General features: G+C 42.7%; 1 protein-coding gene across 5 annotated transcripts in view; it reads right to left on the reverse strand.

Moving 5' to 3' along the window:
- palm2akap2 (PALM2 and AKAP2 fusion) overlaps window positions 1–15,869 on the reverse strand; it is a 136,731-nt gene that overhangs the window by 87,252 nt on the left and 33,610 nt on the right. For all 5 annotated transcript variants that reach the window (XM_033647263.2, XM_033647265.2, XM_033647264.2 and 2 more), the window contains one exon: window positions 8,269–8,349. In XM_033647263.2, coding sequence (XP_033503154.2) covers window positions 8,269–8,349 — 81 coding nt within the window. The remainder of the gene's footprint in view (window positions 1–8,268; window positions 8,350–15,869) is intronic.

Raw genomic sequence — 15,869 nt, forward strand, 5'->3', positions numbered from 1 at the left:
TCATTTCTAAATGTTTTCTTTGAACTTTAACAGATTTATTTCGGTTAAATTCCAAAGAATTTGCCTCATGCTTCCATTTGGGACACTTCTGCTTCTCTATTAGATCATACTTTGATCATTTTGTGATGAGAGAGATAGCAAACATTCCTCAGATGCTGACTTCTTTGAAAAAGGGGGAAAAATACAGAACTATCTGCTTTCCAGCTGCTGCCTGAAGACACTCCAAACTGTCCATCTCAACAGGGAAGAAGTACAACGTAAGCCTCCTTCTCTCTTACACTACCTCTTTCCTGTTTTAATGTTTTAAAGATGAATGCCAGAGCTGCGTGTTTACGTGTCTGATGTCTCGTCTCTGCCTGGTACTCTGTTTTGTTACCACAACAGAGTCGAGCGGGAAAACTTAGCTTCACCTTTGGCTGTTTGCTGTCAAACTGTTGCTTGGCTCTAGGGCACAGAGTTGACAATTAACAGTATACACACACACTCACACACCACACAATGAGCTCTGCAGATATACTTCCAAAGCATTTTACCACCTGCTGTCAGAATGTGGTGGCTGGGCTATTTGTTTGTTTGTGTCTACTTGCACACACACACACACACACACACAGCCAAGCTAAGCTCACATAGCTCATGTGCCTCACATATTCGGAGTTATCAGCCAGAAATATTTTGAACGAAAGGTTGCACGGCCTATTTACCTAGACTGAATGAATATGCCTCTCTGAAATCCAGTTTAACCACTGAATTAAAATGTTAACATCACAAAAGGTGCAATACCTTTAGATGTTTGCAGTTTGCAGAGGCTAGCGTTCCCCATCACACCTTTTCTTTTGTACATTTTTGAGATTGCTTATTGCTCATTTTGTCCTCATTTTGAATTCTGCTGCTGAACTTGCTTGAAAGTCAAACTAAGTGGTGCTTTTAGCTTTTATGCAGCATCAAAGATCAAAGCAATATTGTGCATGTGAGGCAAAGAAACCATCATTTAACCAGAGGAGTACGCTAGCCTGTAGCTGACCTTGACATCTGACCTCCCCGTGGAATTTTATCAATAAAATACTTCTGTACAAAGAAGCATTTTTCATGTAAATAAAGTTTTTCTGGACCATTTCAGCAGTCAACAAAACAGTGTTGAATAAAGTCGTGTCGAATAATTGACCAGTTGTTTCCTCTGAGAACCAGCCTGCTCTCTGCTCTCTCTCACGCTGTTTAACAGACTTTCCATTTCCTGTTGAGCTCTGACACACATCGCCTCCGAGCTAGTCTCTTAAAAGGAAGGTTTGAGGCTACGCTATTCATCGGAAACCGAAATAATGAGAGCAAGCATAAAATCAACAAAATTCCTAACTGCCAGAGGCAAAGTCAACCGGCATGGGTAAGGGTTAACTTTACTCTGAACTCATCATGTTTACATGGACCCAGACTCAGATCAACGCCTCCATTCTGAGAGGCTTGAATCGTGTAGCCAAGAGGTTCTTATCAAATCTCTAGGCTCCAGTCTCCATTTCCTCTCCCAGGTCACTACGTCTCTAGAGAGCGGACTACAAAGCCTGCTTCATGCTGCCTGGCTGTGTGGCACTCAGAGGTAATGGCCATTAAATGAGACTGTGTGACCAGATGCTGATTACATCTGGAGTTCAAGCCTGTTGGTGTTACATGCAAGAAAACTAAATAGAGCAGTGCAGTGGCTCTGCAGGGGCTCAAGTCCCTGTTTAGCTCAGTGGATGATAGAGCGAAGCGCTAACATGTCTGGGTTAGGGCGCATGCAGATGATATGTGTTACTTCTTTTCATTTATCTATAGGGAGTATTTAAATTACAAAGGGAATAGATAAAAGACACAGGTCATCTCACATATGCATGATAACTGGACAAGGTTTTGTCTTTCAGATTTTGGAGCTTGGGATCTGCAGGTGGTGCCCTTTGTTCACCTAAGGTGGTAACGTAAGCTGCACCCTTTCCTGTGCAACAGGAAGGAGCTACTGGACACCAAGTTGGGCGCCCTGGTGGCTTGGGTGTAAAGCCCTAAAATGATCTGTCATTCCCCATCCTTGTCTACGAACTTCCTGTCATCTCCCTTGTAGGGTTGGGGACCCAAGTCGGTACTTTTAAGGCCCTGACACACCAAGCAGATGGTTGGACATTGGTCAATGTCCCACACTGTTAGTCCTTGGCGGCCATTCACGGCTTATTTTTGGGTTGATTCAGCAAGTTGAATTGGGGTTGGAAACGGTGGAGCCCACTGGTGAATGAAATAACTCTGATTAGCAGTTTTGCTCAGAGCAGGAGAAGAGAAATGGACTAGAGTCGAGAGGTCGTGAGATTGAAACAAACTTGTACGATTTTTTGTTTCTTTTTGAGCTCTTAAACAGAAATGATCCGTAATCGTTTGTGTTATTGTTCACTATCACACAGTAAATATCTGTTGTTCTTTCAACATCGGGTTGTGTTGTTGATGTGCTGGCTAACCAGCCTCTTAAATCCATCCTGTCAGTCTTCCAGTTTCCCCTTTTTAATGACAAATACAGACTACCGCTGCCTGCTGATTTTGTCATTTCCTCTCACACAGGTAAAGAATGTACCTGGTCATTGGCTGCGGGCTGTAGTCTTTGCGATGTGTTCAGTGCAACTTTTTGGCCAAGAATCAGGTGACATGAGGTGATGTAACAGTTGGCTTTTGTTGTCTCTAGTTCTGTGATGTCAGTTTGGTGTGTCTGGGCCTTAAGGGTCCCAACCAAATTAAGTCGGTACTACCAAGAGTACCAAGTCGTAAAAGTGCTGCATTTTGGCTGCACTATAGCAGCAAAAGCTGGTTGCGGCCACTCTTGACAATGGATGACAGAACAAAACTAGGTGCAACTGGAGCACAGCGGAGCAGCACCAGGTGGAAACCCTCCCCATGTTGAGACCGCAAGCTACCAGATATATTTTTCTCTTGCACGTCTCACACAACACTTGTGCTCTCATTTTAATCTGTGCAGCAGTCTGCACAGGCTCTGTGCAGGCTCGTATCTAAGCTGTGTCTCACAGGCATAACCGCAACCTGTAGGGGTTATTTGCACTTCAAATCAAGTATTTTTTCAACAATATGGGCTTAAACTCGAGGTTAATGCCTAATTAAAAGGCAATGAATAGATATATTTATCTACATTTTGCAACCCAGGTGGAGCAGAGCATGCCCAGAATGTAATCCTACAGACTCTACCATCATTTTTCCCAGCAGCTGAAAGTTTGGACTTATTTTGTGAGTTAAGTACCAAAAAAGGTACCACTGGGTACCATTACCAGTATCAGACCAAATGTGAATGGTACTCCCTCCTGCCAGCTAATAAAAACATAAAATGCTCAAAATAACAATAAAAACAGACATAAAGTGTTCGAAACAGCAAGTGGAGAAGCTGTTGTGAATCACATACTGGCTAAATTATACAGCCAGAGATACAGAGAAAGAAAATAGGCATTTATTTGCATCAATATACCACATGTAATTACTTTATATTGACTTCCCTGGGGTTTGTGCAGAGCCTCATTGATTGAATAAAACAACACAAGCTAGTAGTCTTAAGTGTAGCGACTGCAGCGGTTTGAAATGTCAGCAGTAAACGTCGTATGCAATTTGTTTTGATTATTACTTTCCATGCTGAGTAACCCACATTAGATCAGAAAAAGGAAAGAAAACAGTATCAGAATGACATGCATCAGCAGTCAAGACAAACACATGGAAACTTGAAAGTCATCTGTATAGTTGTGTATTGATACAAAATGTCTGCCTGCAGATGATGAAGTTTTCAGGTTTAAATTAAAGCAGTGTAACACTAACCTGACCAGTAAGACTTAGATTAGTTTAAATGTATGTTTTGCAGTAGAGTCCAGACTGCAGAAATCTGGACTCAAATCCTGGTCCTACAGCTGAACCCTCATTAATAGTTGTGTGCCCAGTACACACAGTGCACATGGCTTTAATTAGTGTTTCTCTTTTGTCGGTACTTCTGTAAGTGGGTGTTAAATACTGGAAAACAGCAGCATGTAGGAATCAAACTTATTTAATGTGGGAGTCATTCAAGCCAAGTGTGTTTAAAGGCTCTAATTAGAGAATGGAATGTATTTTTATTGCAAATATTAAAGCTGGCTACCATACATATTTGTAGCATAATGGGTACCCACCCACCCTGCATCTGTGCTGCATTTAGAGCTGCAGGGTTTTATGAACAATTCCTCTTAGCTATCAACAGTACAGTATGTACAAAGTGTAACTTGTATTAACTCAAATATGGCAAGAAAAAGAAATCAGAGTCATAAACCTCATGAGCAGAATGTATTTTAAGGCACGTCACACGGTGCATCACTCATCACAGGATGCCTCTATCTGTCTCCACCTGACAGGGCCGGTCATGTATTTCTCTGAGCTCATGTGTGAGGTCACGGGACCAATTTCTCATTGGATGAAAGGTTCAAGAACTCCACATGAATTACTGAAAGCTGTTTTTTCCTCAACCTCCCAATCTGTCAGCAGTTTATGTTCCTCATTTACACTCCTACTTACTATTTGAACGTCAGATCAGTATTTACTTGAAACACAATCTTGGCTTACTGGTAGCGGCTGGCAGCAATTATTAGGGAAATATGCGTATGTGTGTTTGGATTTGAGTGTTGTTCTGGGAGGAAGAAAACAACCAGGCCTGCCCCGCTTGGCCAAGGGAAACTCTAACAGGCCTACACACTGGGATAGCTGAGATTTTGGATGTTGCGATGGAAGGAACTGCTACCTGTTAGCCAGAAAGTGACTCACACATTTATCTGTGCACGCAAGGAATTAAACACACATGCGTGCACGTGTGAAAGCAGGAATAGATCGAAACTGTAAAGGACGGCACGTGATGTGTCTTTGAGAGCACACTGTCTCTTTAAGTCTCTATGACATGTAAGGTCAAGGCTTAGGAAAATAGAGGGACTGAGTAGATTAAGAGAGATGAATGGGTGATACACATACACACACACACACACACACACACATTTGTAAAGCTTACTTGTGAGCATCATCACTGACTCCATTCATCCGCCAACGTCTGACCCTAACCTGAACTCTCTGCTTTACCTCCACTCTAACTCACCCTTAAATCAATATCTGACCTTAAACTGTTACCTCAAGTCTCAAGCAACACCTCATCTCTTATCTCTCCCATATAGTGGCTCACACTTTTGCAACGTTCAGTCCAGTAGTGGATCAAACGGTAAAATCCGGCAGTGAATTTACAGCTATAAATAAAACAAGTAAGCAGAAAGGTCCATAAGTACACCATAATGTTGGAGTTGTGTTATATATCCCAGCAGGCAGCTGGGCTAGGTATACTTTTAAATGCAACCTTTGCATGTCTGTAATCATTGCAGCAGCAATGCAGCACAGTGACTTTGACACTCCACCAGTTCTACTACTGACACTGCTGAGCGTGAGCAATGATTTGACATTTTTACTTCCACCGGAGAGGTTATGGTTTTGCTCTGGTTTGTCCATTTGTCAGCAGGGTTACTTAAAAACTGGCCCCATTTTAATGGAACTTGGTGGAAAGGTAGCCTGGGCCAAGTAGGAACCCATTAAATTTTAGGATGGATCTGAATCATGGGGTGAATATGGATACAGAAGTTGTTTGTCATCTATCTATGGGTTGCAGAGGCAGCAGGTTAAGCAAGGTACTCCAGACATCCCTCTCCCCAGCAACCTTTCCCAGCTCCTCCTGGGGGATCCCAAGGTGTTCCCGGGCCAGATGAGATATATAATCCCTCCAGCGTGTTCTGGGGCGACCCTGGGGTCTCCTTCCACTTAGACGTGCCCGGAAAACTTCTAATGGGAGGCTCCTGGGAGGCATCCTGATCGGCTGCCGGAACCACCTCAACTGACCCCTTTCGATGTGAAGGAGCAGCCGGAGCAGCTCTACTCCGAGCTCCCTCTAGATGTCTGTCTGTACCTCAATATCAACATTGTGATGATATTGTAGAGTTGACTATTGGTGATTTCACTACATATTTACACAGTGAGATTTTTGATAAATAATCATTAGTAATGTGGATATAATAGATAATAAAACAGCTGGAACAGTCTGTGAAGTTCAGGTAATTACATGACTTTACTGTAACACAGCCTTTAAAACCAGGAAGACAACAATTATGATATTGCCATATCCAAAATCTACAATGATATCTGGTCTCATCACAATTAGGGTCGGGTACCAAACTCTATGCTTTAAAGAGTACAGACCAAAGTACATCAGTACTACCAAGTACCTATTCATGCTAAATCCATCAGTGCCCAGGAACAGAACCTGAGAGTGAATCTGGATGGGAACGGCGGTTTTAGACTAGAGGCGGAAGTGCCTTGAAGCTGAGGCTGGCAGCAGGGCTCTGTGAGAACCACCAAGTCCGACTTCAGATGGAAGGCAGAAGTGCTCTGAAGCCAGTGGAGCGGCCACATCATCAGGTTCCCAGCAAGCCATAACTATCGCTGCAGTGCCAATCTGCTGCAACAGTTTCTGTGTCTGGCCTATTTTCTTACAATATTACTTTAATAATAGCGTAGAATTACTGCTGGATGAGCAGACACACACACACACACACACACACACACACAGAAAGACAGAGAAAATTAGCTCTATGTGTGATCAGAAAAAAGCAGAGGAACAGAATTGCTTTTAGTCTTCTACAACAGCCCTGCAGCTGGTTCAAACATTTTGTTACTGCAGAGAAAGTAAAGGTACAATTAACTATGAGTACCAAATTCCAGGTACTGAAACCAGAACCAGGTATCTGGAATTCACGGGTACCAGTAGTCCCCTGGGGCAGCCAACACCTGAAGTAGCTTAAACTTCATACAGAAAGCTGTCGTTATGGGACACTCTTTTGACATAATCTTACTATATAATGACGAAAACTGTGTCTGTTTGTGTCTCTGTTCCACGTTTTTCTCCTCACTGACTTGGTCAATCCATGTGAAATTTGGCACAGTGGTAGAGGGTCACGGGAGGATGTGAATGAAGCAATATTACATAAATTGGCCAAAGGGGGGCGCTATAGCAACCGATTGAAATTGCAAACTTTGAATGGGCATATCTCATGCCCTGTATGTCGTACAGACATGACACTTTGCACAGAGATGCCTCTCCTCATGAGGAACAAATCTGCCTCAAGAACCCATAACTTCTGGTTATATAGATTTTCCGCCACTTTGAATTTTTTGAAAAACACTTAAAATCGATCTCTTCCTAGGAAGTTTGCGCGATCTGCATGAAACTGGGTGAACATAATCTAGGGACCAATATCTGAAGTTCCCTCTTGGCAAAAGTTGGAAAACTTAATAAAACTGAGCTTCTATAAGGCAATGAATATTGCGGAGGGCGTGGCTCATCACATAAAGGTGTATAACATCTCAAGGGTTTCACCGATCACCACGCAACTTTGTAGGCATATGACCACACGTAATCTGAGGGGACCCCTCCATTATTGACCCCATCAAACAAAATGGGGGCGCTATAACAACAGAAAAATGCTTAAAAATGGCTAAATGCGACCGATCGCTGTGGCTCCCCCTGTGGCCGAATGTTTTTTTTCTTTCTCATTTTTGGTATGACTAAGTCATGGTATGGTATGCTGTACTCAATGGGTATGGACTAGTTTGGATAGTTTTGGGAATGGATCCAGACATTTTTAGTGGTTGTGCTTGCAGATTTGCGTATTACTGAAGACTGGACTATTGGCCTTACCATCTGAGCTCTTTGAGTGCTCCTCTAGTTCTTTTTACTTTTTGTTACTTGTTTATTTTTCATGTGTGAAAACCAGTTAAGCCTCAAAATTACGGAAAAAAACGAAGTGTGTATTCATATTATGTTCAAAGTTATTGTCCTACCTGCAATGATAAACACGTGACGAGTATTTTTACAGTTGAGTGAGATCCAAATGCAGAGGTAGGAATGACCACCCTGACAAAAATAGAAGCCATGTGCAAACTACTACGTGCACTCAGTAAGTAGGGATCACAGTGAATTAAGACAGATTGTAGATGTAGCTGCTGTAATTTCACCAGCAGCAACACTGTTATTTAGTAACTCCCTGAGTAGCTGGTTATAGTCAGTGCTAATTTCAAGTTACATCGTAAACCCAGTTCTTATTCCTAAATACTGCTGCTGCTAATTATACAGTTTACTTGCACCTGAACCTACTCCTAATTCTAGTATTTGAAACCAACGTCCCATGGAAACACACACTGACACACACTGACCTTGAGATGCTGTAGTTGTAGCACCAGGTCATCGAGCTGGCTTCTTTTGTCTTCAATCTCAGTTTGTCGTTTTCGCTTCTCCTGCGAGACAAAAAACAGAAGAGAGGAACATCAGAACAGATCAGATTTATAGTTTCATTAGATTCTTTTATCGGCGGGCAGTGAAGACAAAAAAAAATCCAAGGCACAAAAAGTTGAGCATGATGATGCACTAATGCATGCTGTTGTATTGATTGAATGTATTAATATTGATGCTCATCATCTGCAGGAATCCCTCTGGGTCCATTAAGGGTTTCATACATTCAATTTAAAAGGTGAGCAGAGACTTATTGGCTTCTTATAAAGCATACTGTCCAACTAGATTTAAACCGACACAGTCTTGTTTAGTCTACTGGGTGATGTCACAGAGGCTATTCCAAGTTTCTGTCCTGTGTATTGCTTCAACAGTACAGCAGACTAATGAGAGAAATTAGACATTAACATAAACAGGCTTCAGCTCTACAGGATTCCTTTAAATATTCTACTGTTCTCTGTTCTGTACCCGGAGATTAGGAGAAAGATGATCCCTGGGCGTACGCAGAAAAGAAATTAAGTATAAGTGGGGTTGGAAGTCAGGGCTTATCGAGGGCTGAAGGGGCCAGAGGCCACGGGCTATCTAAAGGGGATGGATTTGGCTTTGAAGCCTCTGAATGACACTGAGGCTGAACTTGAGGTGCGGCGAACAATCCTTAACTTCATGTGGAGATGAATGAGGCTGATGTTTGTAGGCCGGGCTGGGCGCACAGCGAGTGGGAGGTTTGAAACTGGAAAAAACTCAATAGACTGAGGCAATGTGGAGTCGCTATCTTTGAATTTACTCAAAGGAAAATGCATGGGAATATAAACAAAGCAGATCCCAGTACAACCCTGTTTGAGGCTGAAGGGCATGAGACACTGTAGATGTGTACGCGGCTCGCTCCATCTCAGTGGGAGCAGAACGAGGATTTCTGGGACATTTCCTGTTGGCTAAATATAACCATCAGGGAAAACCCCAAAATGTGAATAAACGTCAGACCACCTCTTAAAAAGAGTGGAAGCGAGTGAAGAAAAAACGAGTATAGTGTAGCAGAACGGAAAGGGCAGAGCTGAACAGAACGGCATAGAAGTAAAATAGCACAGAGTAGTTATTGACTGATTGGAAAACAGGAGCAATCTGTTTTATTTTTCTTATTCTGAAGGACATTTCAAGGACACTTTTTACCAGAAGAGACAGTTCTCGAGAAAAATGACAGCATTGGTCATCCATTCCAAAACTTTCTAGAACTTTACATTTTCCTGACAAGATTTTGCTTCAGGATCCAATGCCTTTATCCTAGAGTTGTACCTTTCATGTGACAAAAAATGATTTATTGGTATAAAGTATTTTATCTTCTATAGTCTTAGTTTAGATTTGAGCTGGTATGTTTGCTGAAAAGAGGCTGAAAAGTGGTTTGTCTCAAAGTGTTGCTTCAAATTGCCACTTATAATAGCCACTGTTGCAGAACACATGATATGACACACTGGTTTTGTTATGAAAAATAAACATGTAAAAGTTTGTCCGTTTTTGAGTAAAAACTATTTTCATTGCCTACCTTTCTCTCTTTAGAACACACTGTGCAATTTTTTTTTAACTGACTCACTTATTTGTCCATCTGTTGTATTTTGTCGCTCCTCGAATTGCAAGTTTATCAGAATGCACAGATTTAATTGGCAAAGGAGCATCATGTGAGATGATTTAACACATGCAATTGGTCTGTAAGTTTCCTGTTACAGATGCTGTGCTGGTTAAAATAGAAATGCTACGTCGAAATTTAATAATTCGCAATAATTTCTTGGTTTTAGGTCGAGGACAGCATCTTGGTCCGGACCCCAGGGATGGAGAGGGATGGCAGATTAACAAGGGGAATGCATTTTAGTCATTTTGCTAACAAGGGTGATGGCGTTCCCCCTGAAATTGACTACCGGTTGTTGTTGCCTAAAGTTAACCAAACCTTAGAGTTGGCAGATCGAATTGTTGGTTAAGTCTTTATTACAGACAGTGGAGAGGTGACAGGAAATGAGGCTGGGATGTGCACACAAAGCACCTGACAGCGTGGTTCATTATCTTAATCCCTAAACTACGAGGGCACCCCTGTTTTGTCATTAAGGTCGGAGGAGGACTTGTTCAGAATTGTTGTCCCTGCCGCCTGAGGATCCTCAAACTAAGCGAACAGCAGATCGGAGATGTACAACAGTTTTCCGGATACTAGATATCACACAAAAGCCAGAGACCGTATCGTATTAAGTTGTTGTCAGCTGTAAATTCACCACTGCTAAGCAAAAGGCAGAAGATAATGTTAACTTAGAGCCTGGGCAGCTGTCTCCATCTCACTCAGACTCACCCTGGGTCTGGGTCAGCAGCTGCCTGCACTGAAGAGCAGCGCAAAAGCAAGGAGCGTGCACTCTGCAGCTACACCTGGGGACTGAAACAGCCGTAGAAGTACACTGCAAAGTCAACTTGAAGAATCTCAGTCGACTGAGGGATCTCCAAATGATTTTTTTTGTACTTTCAGTAGGCAGCCCTACTCGAAATAAAGCATCCTTACAGACACTAAACCACCGACCTGAACAACCAAACGGAACAGAGTAAAACACTTTATCACCCTAACTGCGAGAACACTTCACAAAGCTGCACACAGGCTGTGAAAACATCTGCACCAAACCTGAGGTCATCTCTCTTTCTCTCTCTGTCACACACACACACACACCGACACATACACACACACTGCAGCAGCCAACACAGCAGCAGTTCCCATGGCTTGTGAAGTACAGTCAGAGAGCCCGAGCAGAGGTATGGTCACCAGATGTCAAGGACCGTTGAGGACATGTGGTTGAAGAATGGGCAAAACACACACACATATCCAAATACACATCCACAGAAACACACAAAAGCAAATACAGATAAGACACTAATATGTTCTCAAAATCAAGCAGACAAGTTGTGGAGAACGGGCAGTCCCATCTACAGCAAAACACAGTATTGTGCCACATAATTTATAACAGTGGTTGCTTAACTAAAGGGCCTTTCAGAGTGACAATGGCTCTGCGGCAAATAACACAGACTCCTCATTCATTTCATCGGGCAACGCAGTGGGGGTGCCCACCGCAGAGGGATGTGGAAAAACTAAAAACAAAAGGAGGGTAGTCTGGCATAAAAAAAAAAATAGCTGACAGTGGCTCTACTATTTATGTAGCGCAATGCAACATAATCTTGCAACACACTGCTGTAGCCAATCAAATACATGCAAGTAAACAGAGAGTAGGGGCACTGCAGGATACCTTGCTGCATACTTTTCAGCAATGTTTTCCAGTCCAATTCCAATTTCATATACAGAAGACACTGCTACCATGACAACTGTGGTGCAATCCTGCCTGACATTAATTGAGCCTTAGCATTAGCAAAACCCCAGACAAACACAATCAATGTCTTGCTGTGGTATGAAGGCAGTCTTACTTGTCAAGACTCGAGCATTCAGCCAACCTACACTCTGGTGGTGGCTGATGAGAGTGTCTGGAAATGCAAAAATGTATTACACAGAGGATAAGGCTCTGCTGATGCAGCACTACTGCTTGTTTAGTGCTGTTGTAACCAAAGCAGCATCAATGCTTTCCTTTTGGAACTCCCTCCTAAAATTTCCTCAAGCGCTTCCAAGATAGTATCCCACATATGCACTCTGGCAATAATAATACCGAGGAAGTCAAATCAGTTACTGCTAACTCCTCCGGTATGAAAAATTGTCATACACAAAGACCCAACTTTAAAATGTTCCTCTCAAACAAAATGCCAGTTGACCCTTCGCCCACGCCCCTCCCGCCCCCGAACGCAGAGTGGCCGATCATGACGTAGCATCAGGCCAGCTCAGACCAAGGTCCAACAACAACACAGCTGTTAATCATTTTCAGGTTGGTTTTGTGGATTTGGAGCTAAATGTTGTGCCTGGGGCACGTCGTGTATTAATGATACTCGTTACCTGGAGAGGTTGGAAAAATATACAGTACAGGCCAAAAGTTTGGACACACCTTCTCATTCAATGCGTTTTCTTTATTTTCATGACTATTTACATTGTAGATTCTCACTGAAGGCATCAAAACTATGAATGAACACATGTGGAGTTATGTACTTAACAAAAAAAGGTGAAATAACTGAAAACATGTTTTATATTCTAGTTTCTTCAAAATAGCCACCCTTTGCTCTGATTACTGCTTTGCACACTCTTGGCATTCTCTCCATGAGCTTCAAGAGGTAGTCACCTGAAATGGTTTCCACTTCACAGGTGTGCCTTATCAGGGTTAATTAGTGGAATTTCTTGCTTTATCAATGGGGTTGGGACCATCAGTTGTGTTGTGCAGAAGTCGGGTTAATACACAGCCGACAGCCCTATTGGACAACTGTTAAAATTCATATTATGGCAAGAACCAATCAGCTAACTAAAGAAAAACGAGTGGCCATCATTACTTTAAGAAATGAAGGTCAGTCAGTCCGGAAAATTGCAAAAACTTTAAATGTGTCCCCAAGTGGAGTCGCAAAAACCATCAAGCACTACAACGAAACTGGCACACATGAGGACCGACCCAGGAAAGGAAGACCAAGAGTCACCTCTGCTTCTGAGGATAAGTTCATCCGAGTCACCAGCCTCAGAAATCACAAGTTAACAGCAGCTCAGATCAGAGACCAGATGAATGCCACACAGAGCTCTAGCAGCAGACCCATCTCTAGAACAACTGTTAAGAGGAGACTGCGCCAATCAGGCCTTCATGGTCAAATAGCTGCTAGGAAACCACTGCTAAGGAGAGGCAACAAGCAGAAGAGATTTGTTTGGGCCAAGAAACACAAGGAATGGACATTAGACCAGTGGAAATCTGTGCTTTGGTCTGATGAGTCCAAATTTGAGATCTTTGGTTCCAACCGCCGTGTCTTTGTGAGACGCAGAAAAGGTGAACGGATGGATTCCACATGCCTGGTTCCCACTGTGAAGCATGGAGGAGGAGGTGTGATGGTGTGGGGGTGTTTTGCTGGTGACACTGTTGGGGATTTATTCAAAATTGAAGGCACACTGAACCAGCATGGCTACCACAGCATCCTGCAGCGACATGCCATCCCATCCGGTTTGCGTTTAGTTGGACGATCATTTATTTTTCAACAGGACAATGACCCCAAACACACCTCCAGGCTGTGTAAGGGCTATTTGACCAAGAAGGAGAGTGATGGAGTGCTGCGGCAGATGACCTGGCCTCCACAGTCACCGGACCTGAACCCAATCGAGATGGTTTGGGGTGAGCTGGACCGCAGAGTGAAGGCAAAGGGGCCAACAAGTGCTAAACACCTCTGGGAACTCCTTCAAGACTGTTGGAAAACCATTTCAGGTGACTACCTCTTGAAGCTCATCGAGAGAATGCCAAGAGTGTGCAAAGCAGTAATCAGAGCAAAGGGTGGCTATTTTGAAGAAACTAGAATATAAAACATGTTTTCAGTTATTTCACCTTTTTTTGTTAAATACATAACTCCACATGTGTTCATTCATAGTTTTGATGCCTTCAGTGAGAATCTACAATGTAAATAGTCATGAAAATAAAGAAAACGCATTGAATGAGAAGGTGTGTCCAAACTTTTGGCCTGTACTGTATACGTTTCTTCCCTGTTCCAAAACCAAAATCAATCCCTGAAAAGTGTAGGATTAGCTAGCTAGCTACTGAAGATATAGCCTACTGAATGTACACACATGCTGCTTTTGCTTTTTAATGATTATAACAGTGAAACAAAGACCGACCCTGCTGTACAGGAACCAGTGAAGGGAAGCAGGGAAACTTTGCTCATATTCAACCAGCTGTGTGTCATCACAGTGTGTGCAGATGAACGTTGTTTGGCTTCCCCTGAAGACACCTGCCCATTCGGTGGCGGAGATCCAGGTGCTGGCAGCAGCATGGGGGTGAGGCCAAACACTGTTCATATGCACACACTGTGATGCCACACAGCTGGTTCAATATCAGCAAAGTTTCCCTTTATATTCATTGTCTTGTGTGGCGATCAGCAGTGATGTGGTGGTTCACTTTTACACTGTGATCTGTAGCCTATAGTTCGGCTTTAGCTTCTAACTGTCTTTGTCTTTTTAACCTGTTGTTGCTGCTGAGTCAGTTTGACATCCTGGATATATCCTTCAAACACAGACTGTAGATCCCTCTGTCTGCTGCTCTCTGGAATCACTGTTTCATTTTTACTATGTATAATGTTGATAATATTTCTTCAGGGAGTGCAGTTAGTTACAGGTTACATGGTTATGTAGGACCATCACAAAGGGGCGGGGCTTAACAAAAGGTCAATCTAATTCATGTCTTCACACAATAAAACTTATTTACAAAGAACTAAAATCAGAATAAATAAAGATATTTGCAAAAACAACAAAAAATTGTGGTAAAACAAATATCGCATTGTTGAGTCACACTTATTCACCACAGGGGAAATTCCTTCACCATGACAGCCCTAATCTCTCAAGACAGATTCTGCAATTTACATCTGTCGGCAGCCCTGTGTGAAAGACAACTACGGGGGGGTGGGGGGCTCTGAGTTAGAACGATGGGGCGTGGCCAAGACGTGCAGGTGTCCCCAAGAAATGTGTACCTACAGAGACAGCAAGCTCCGCGTCCATGGCAACCGCTCCACCAAAGCGCCGTCTCGTCAATGTGAAAAAGTTACAACATGTTACAAACTGATTAATCTCTCAAGACAGAAGAAAAAAAAAGTTTTTTGTTTGTTTGTTTTTACCGATGGATTTCCAGATTGTGACAGCCCTAATAGAAACAAATCTGAATGTTGGCTTCAATTGGGTTTCAATGCCAATAGTTTAAATGCACCGACAGTCCCTCTATAACTGTGAAGGACTATCCAGCTCCCTGAGGTCATCGAGTTCATGTTAAGGTGCACTGAATCAGTTTGTGCCTTGAGCTATCACTTCTCAATCATTCATTAGCTGGAGGGATCGTCACTGTCTGCAAGAGAGGATTAAAAAAACATGTTTGCAACTGAAACTGCTAAGTTCATAAAAAGATGAAAGCCTTGTTCGATTGAACTGACAGAACTACCCCGAGCCCGGCTCTGTTCACTGTATTTCCCCCCCCAGAGAACACATCCTCCTCCTCAGGAAAATATGTTGACATTCTTGGCGACACACTCATGACTTCCCACACACTGACTCACTGAGTGTTTGGCCCCACTTGGCTTGCTGCTAAGCTCATATACAGAGGACATCACTTTTCCCACTACTGCTGACACCATCCAAAAAGTTGGACACCATTATAGAATTCTGTGTTCAATATTTAAAATGGTTAAACCCCACTGGAGACTGTGTCAGACTGTTGTTGGTTTGTTTGGCTTCAACCAAAAGTCACATGGTCTACAAAGAATTTAGAGACCTCTCATCGCACAGGGTTAAACGTTTTGGCAGTGGAGAGGGGGTCAAAACTTTTAGTATCTGATTACAGTTCCTATAAACTTGAGTTCAGTACAATGAACTTTCACTTTTCTTCTGTAATGTTTATACCAGAAAAGA

Source organism: Epinephelus lanceolatus, chromosome 19 (assembly GCF_041903045.1).
Source record: "Epinephelus lanceolatus isolate andai-2023 chromosome 19, ASM4190304v1, whole genome shotgun sequence".
NCBI lineage: Eukaryota > Metazoa > Chordata > Actinopteri > Perciformes > Serranidae > Epinephelus > Epinephelus lanceolatus.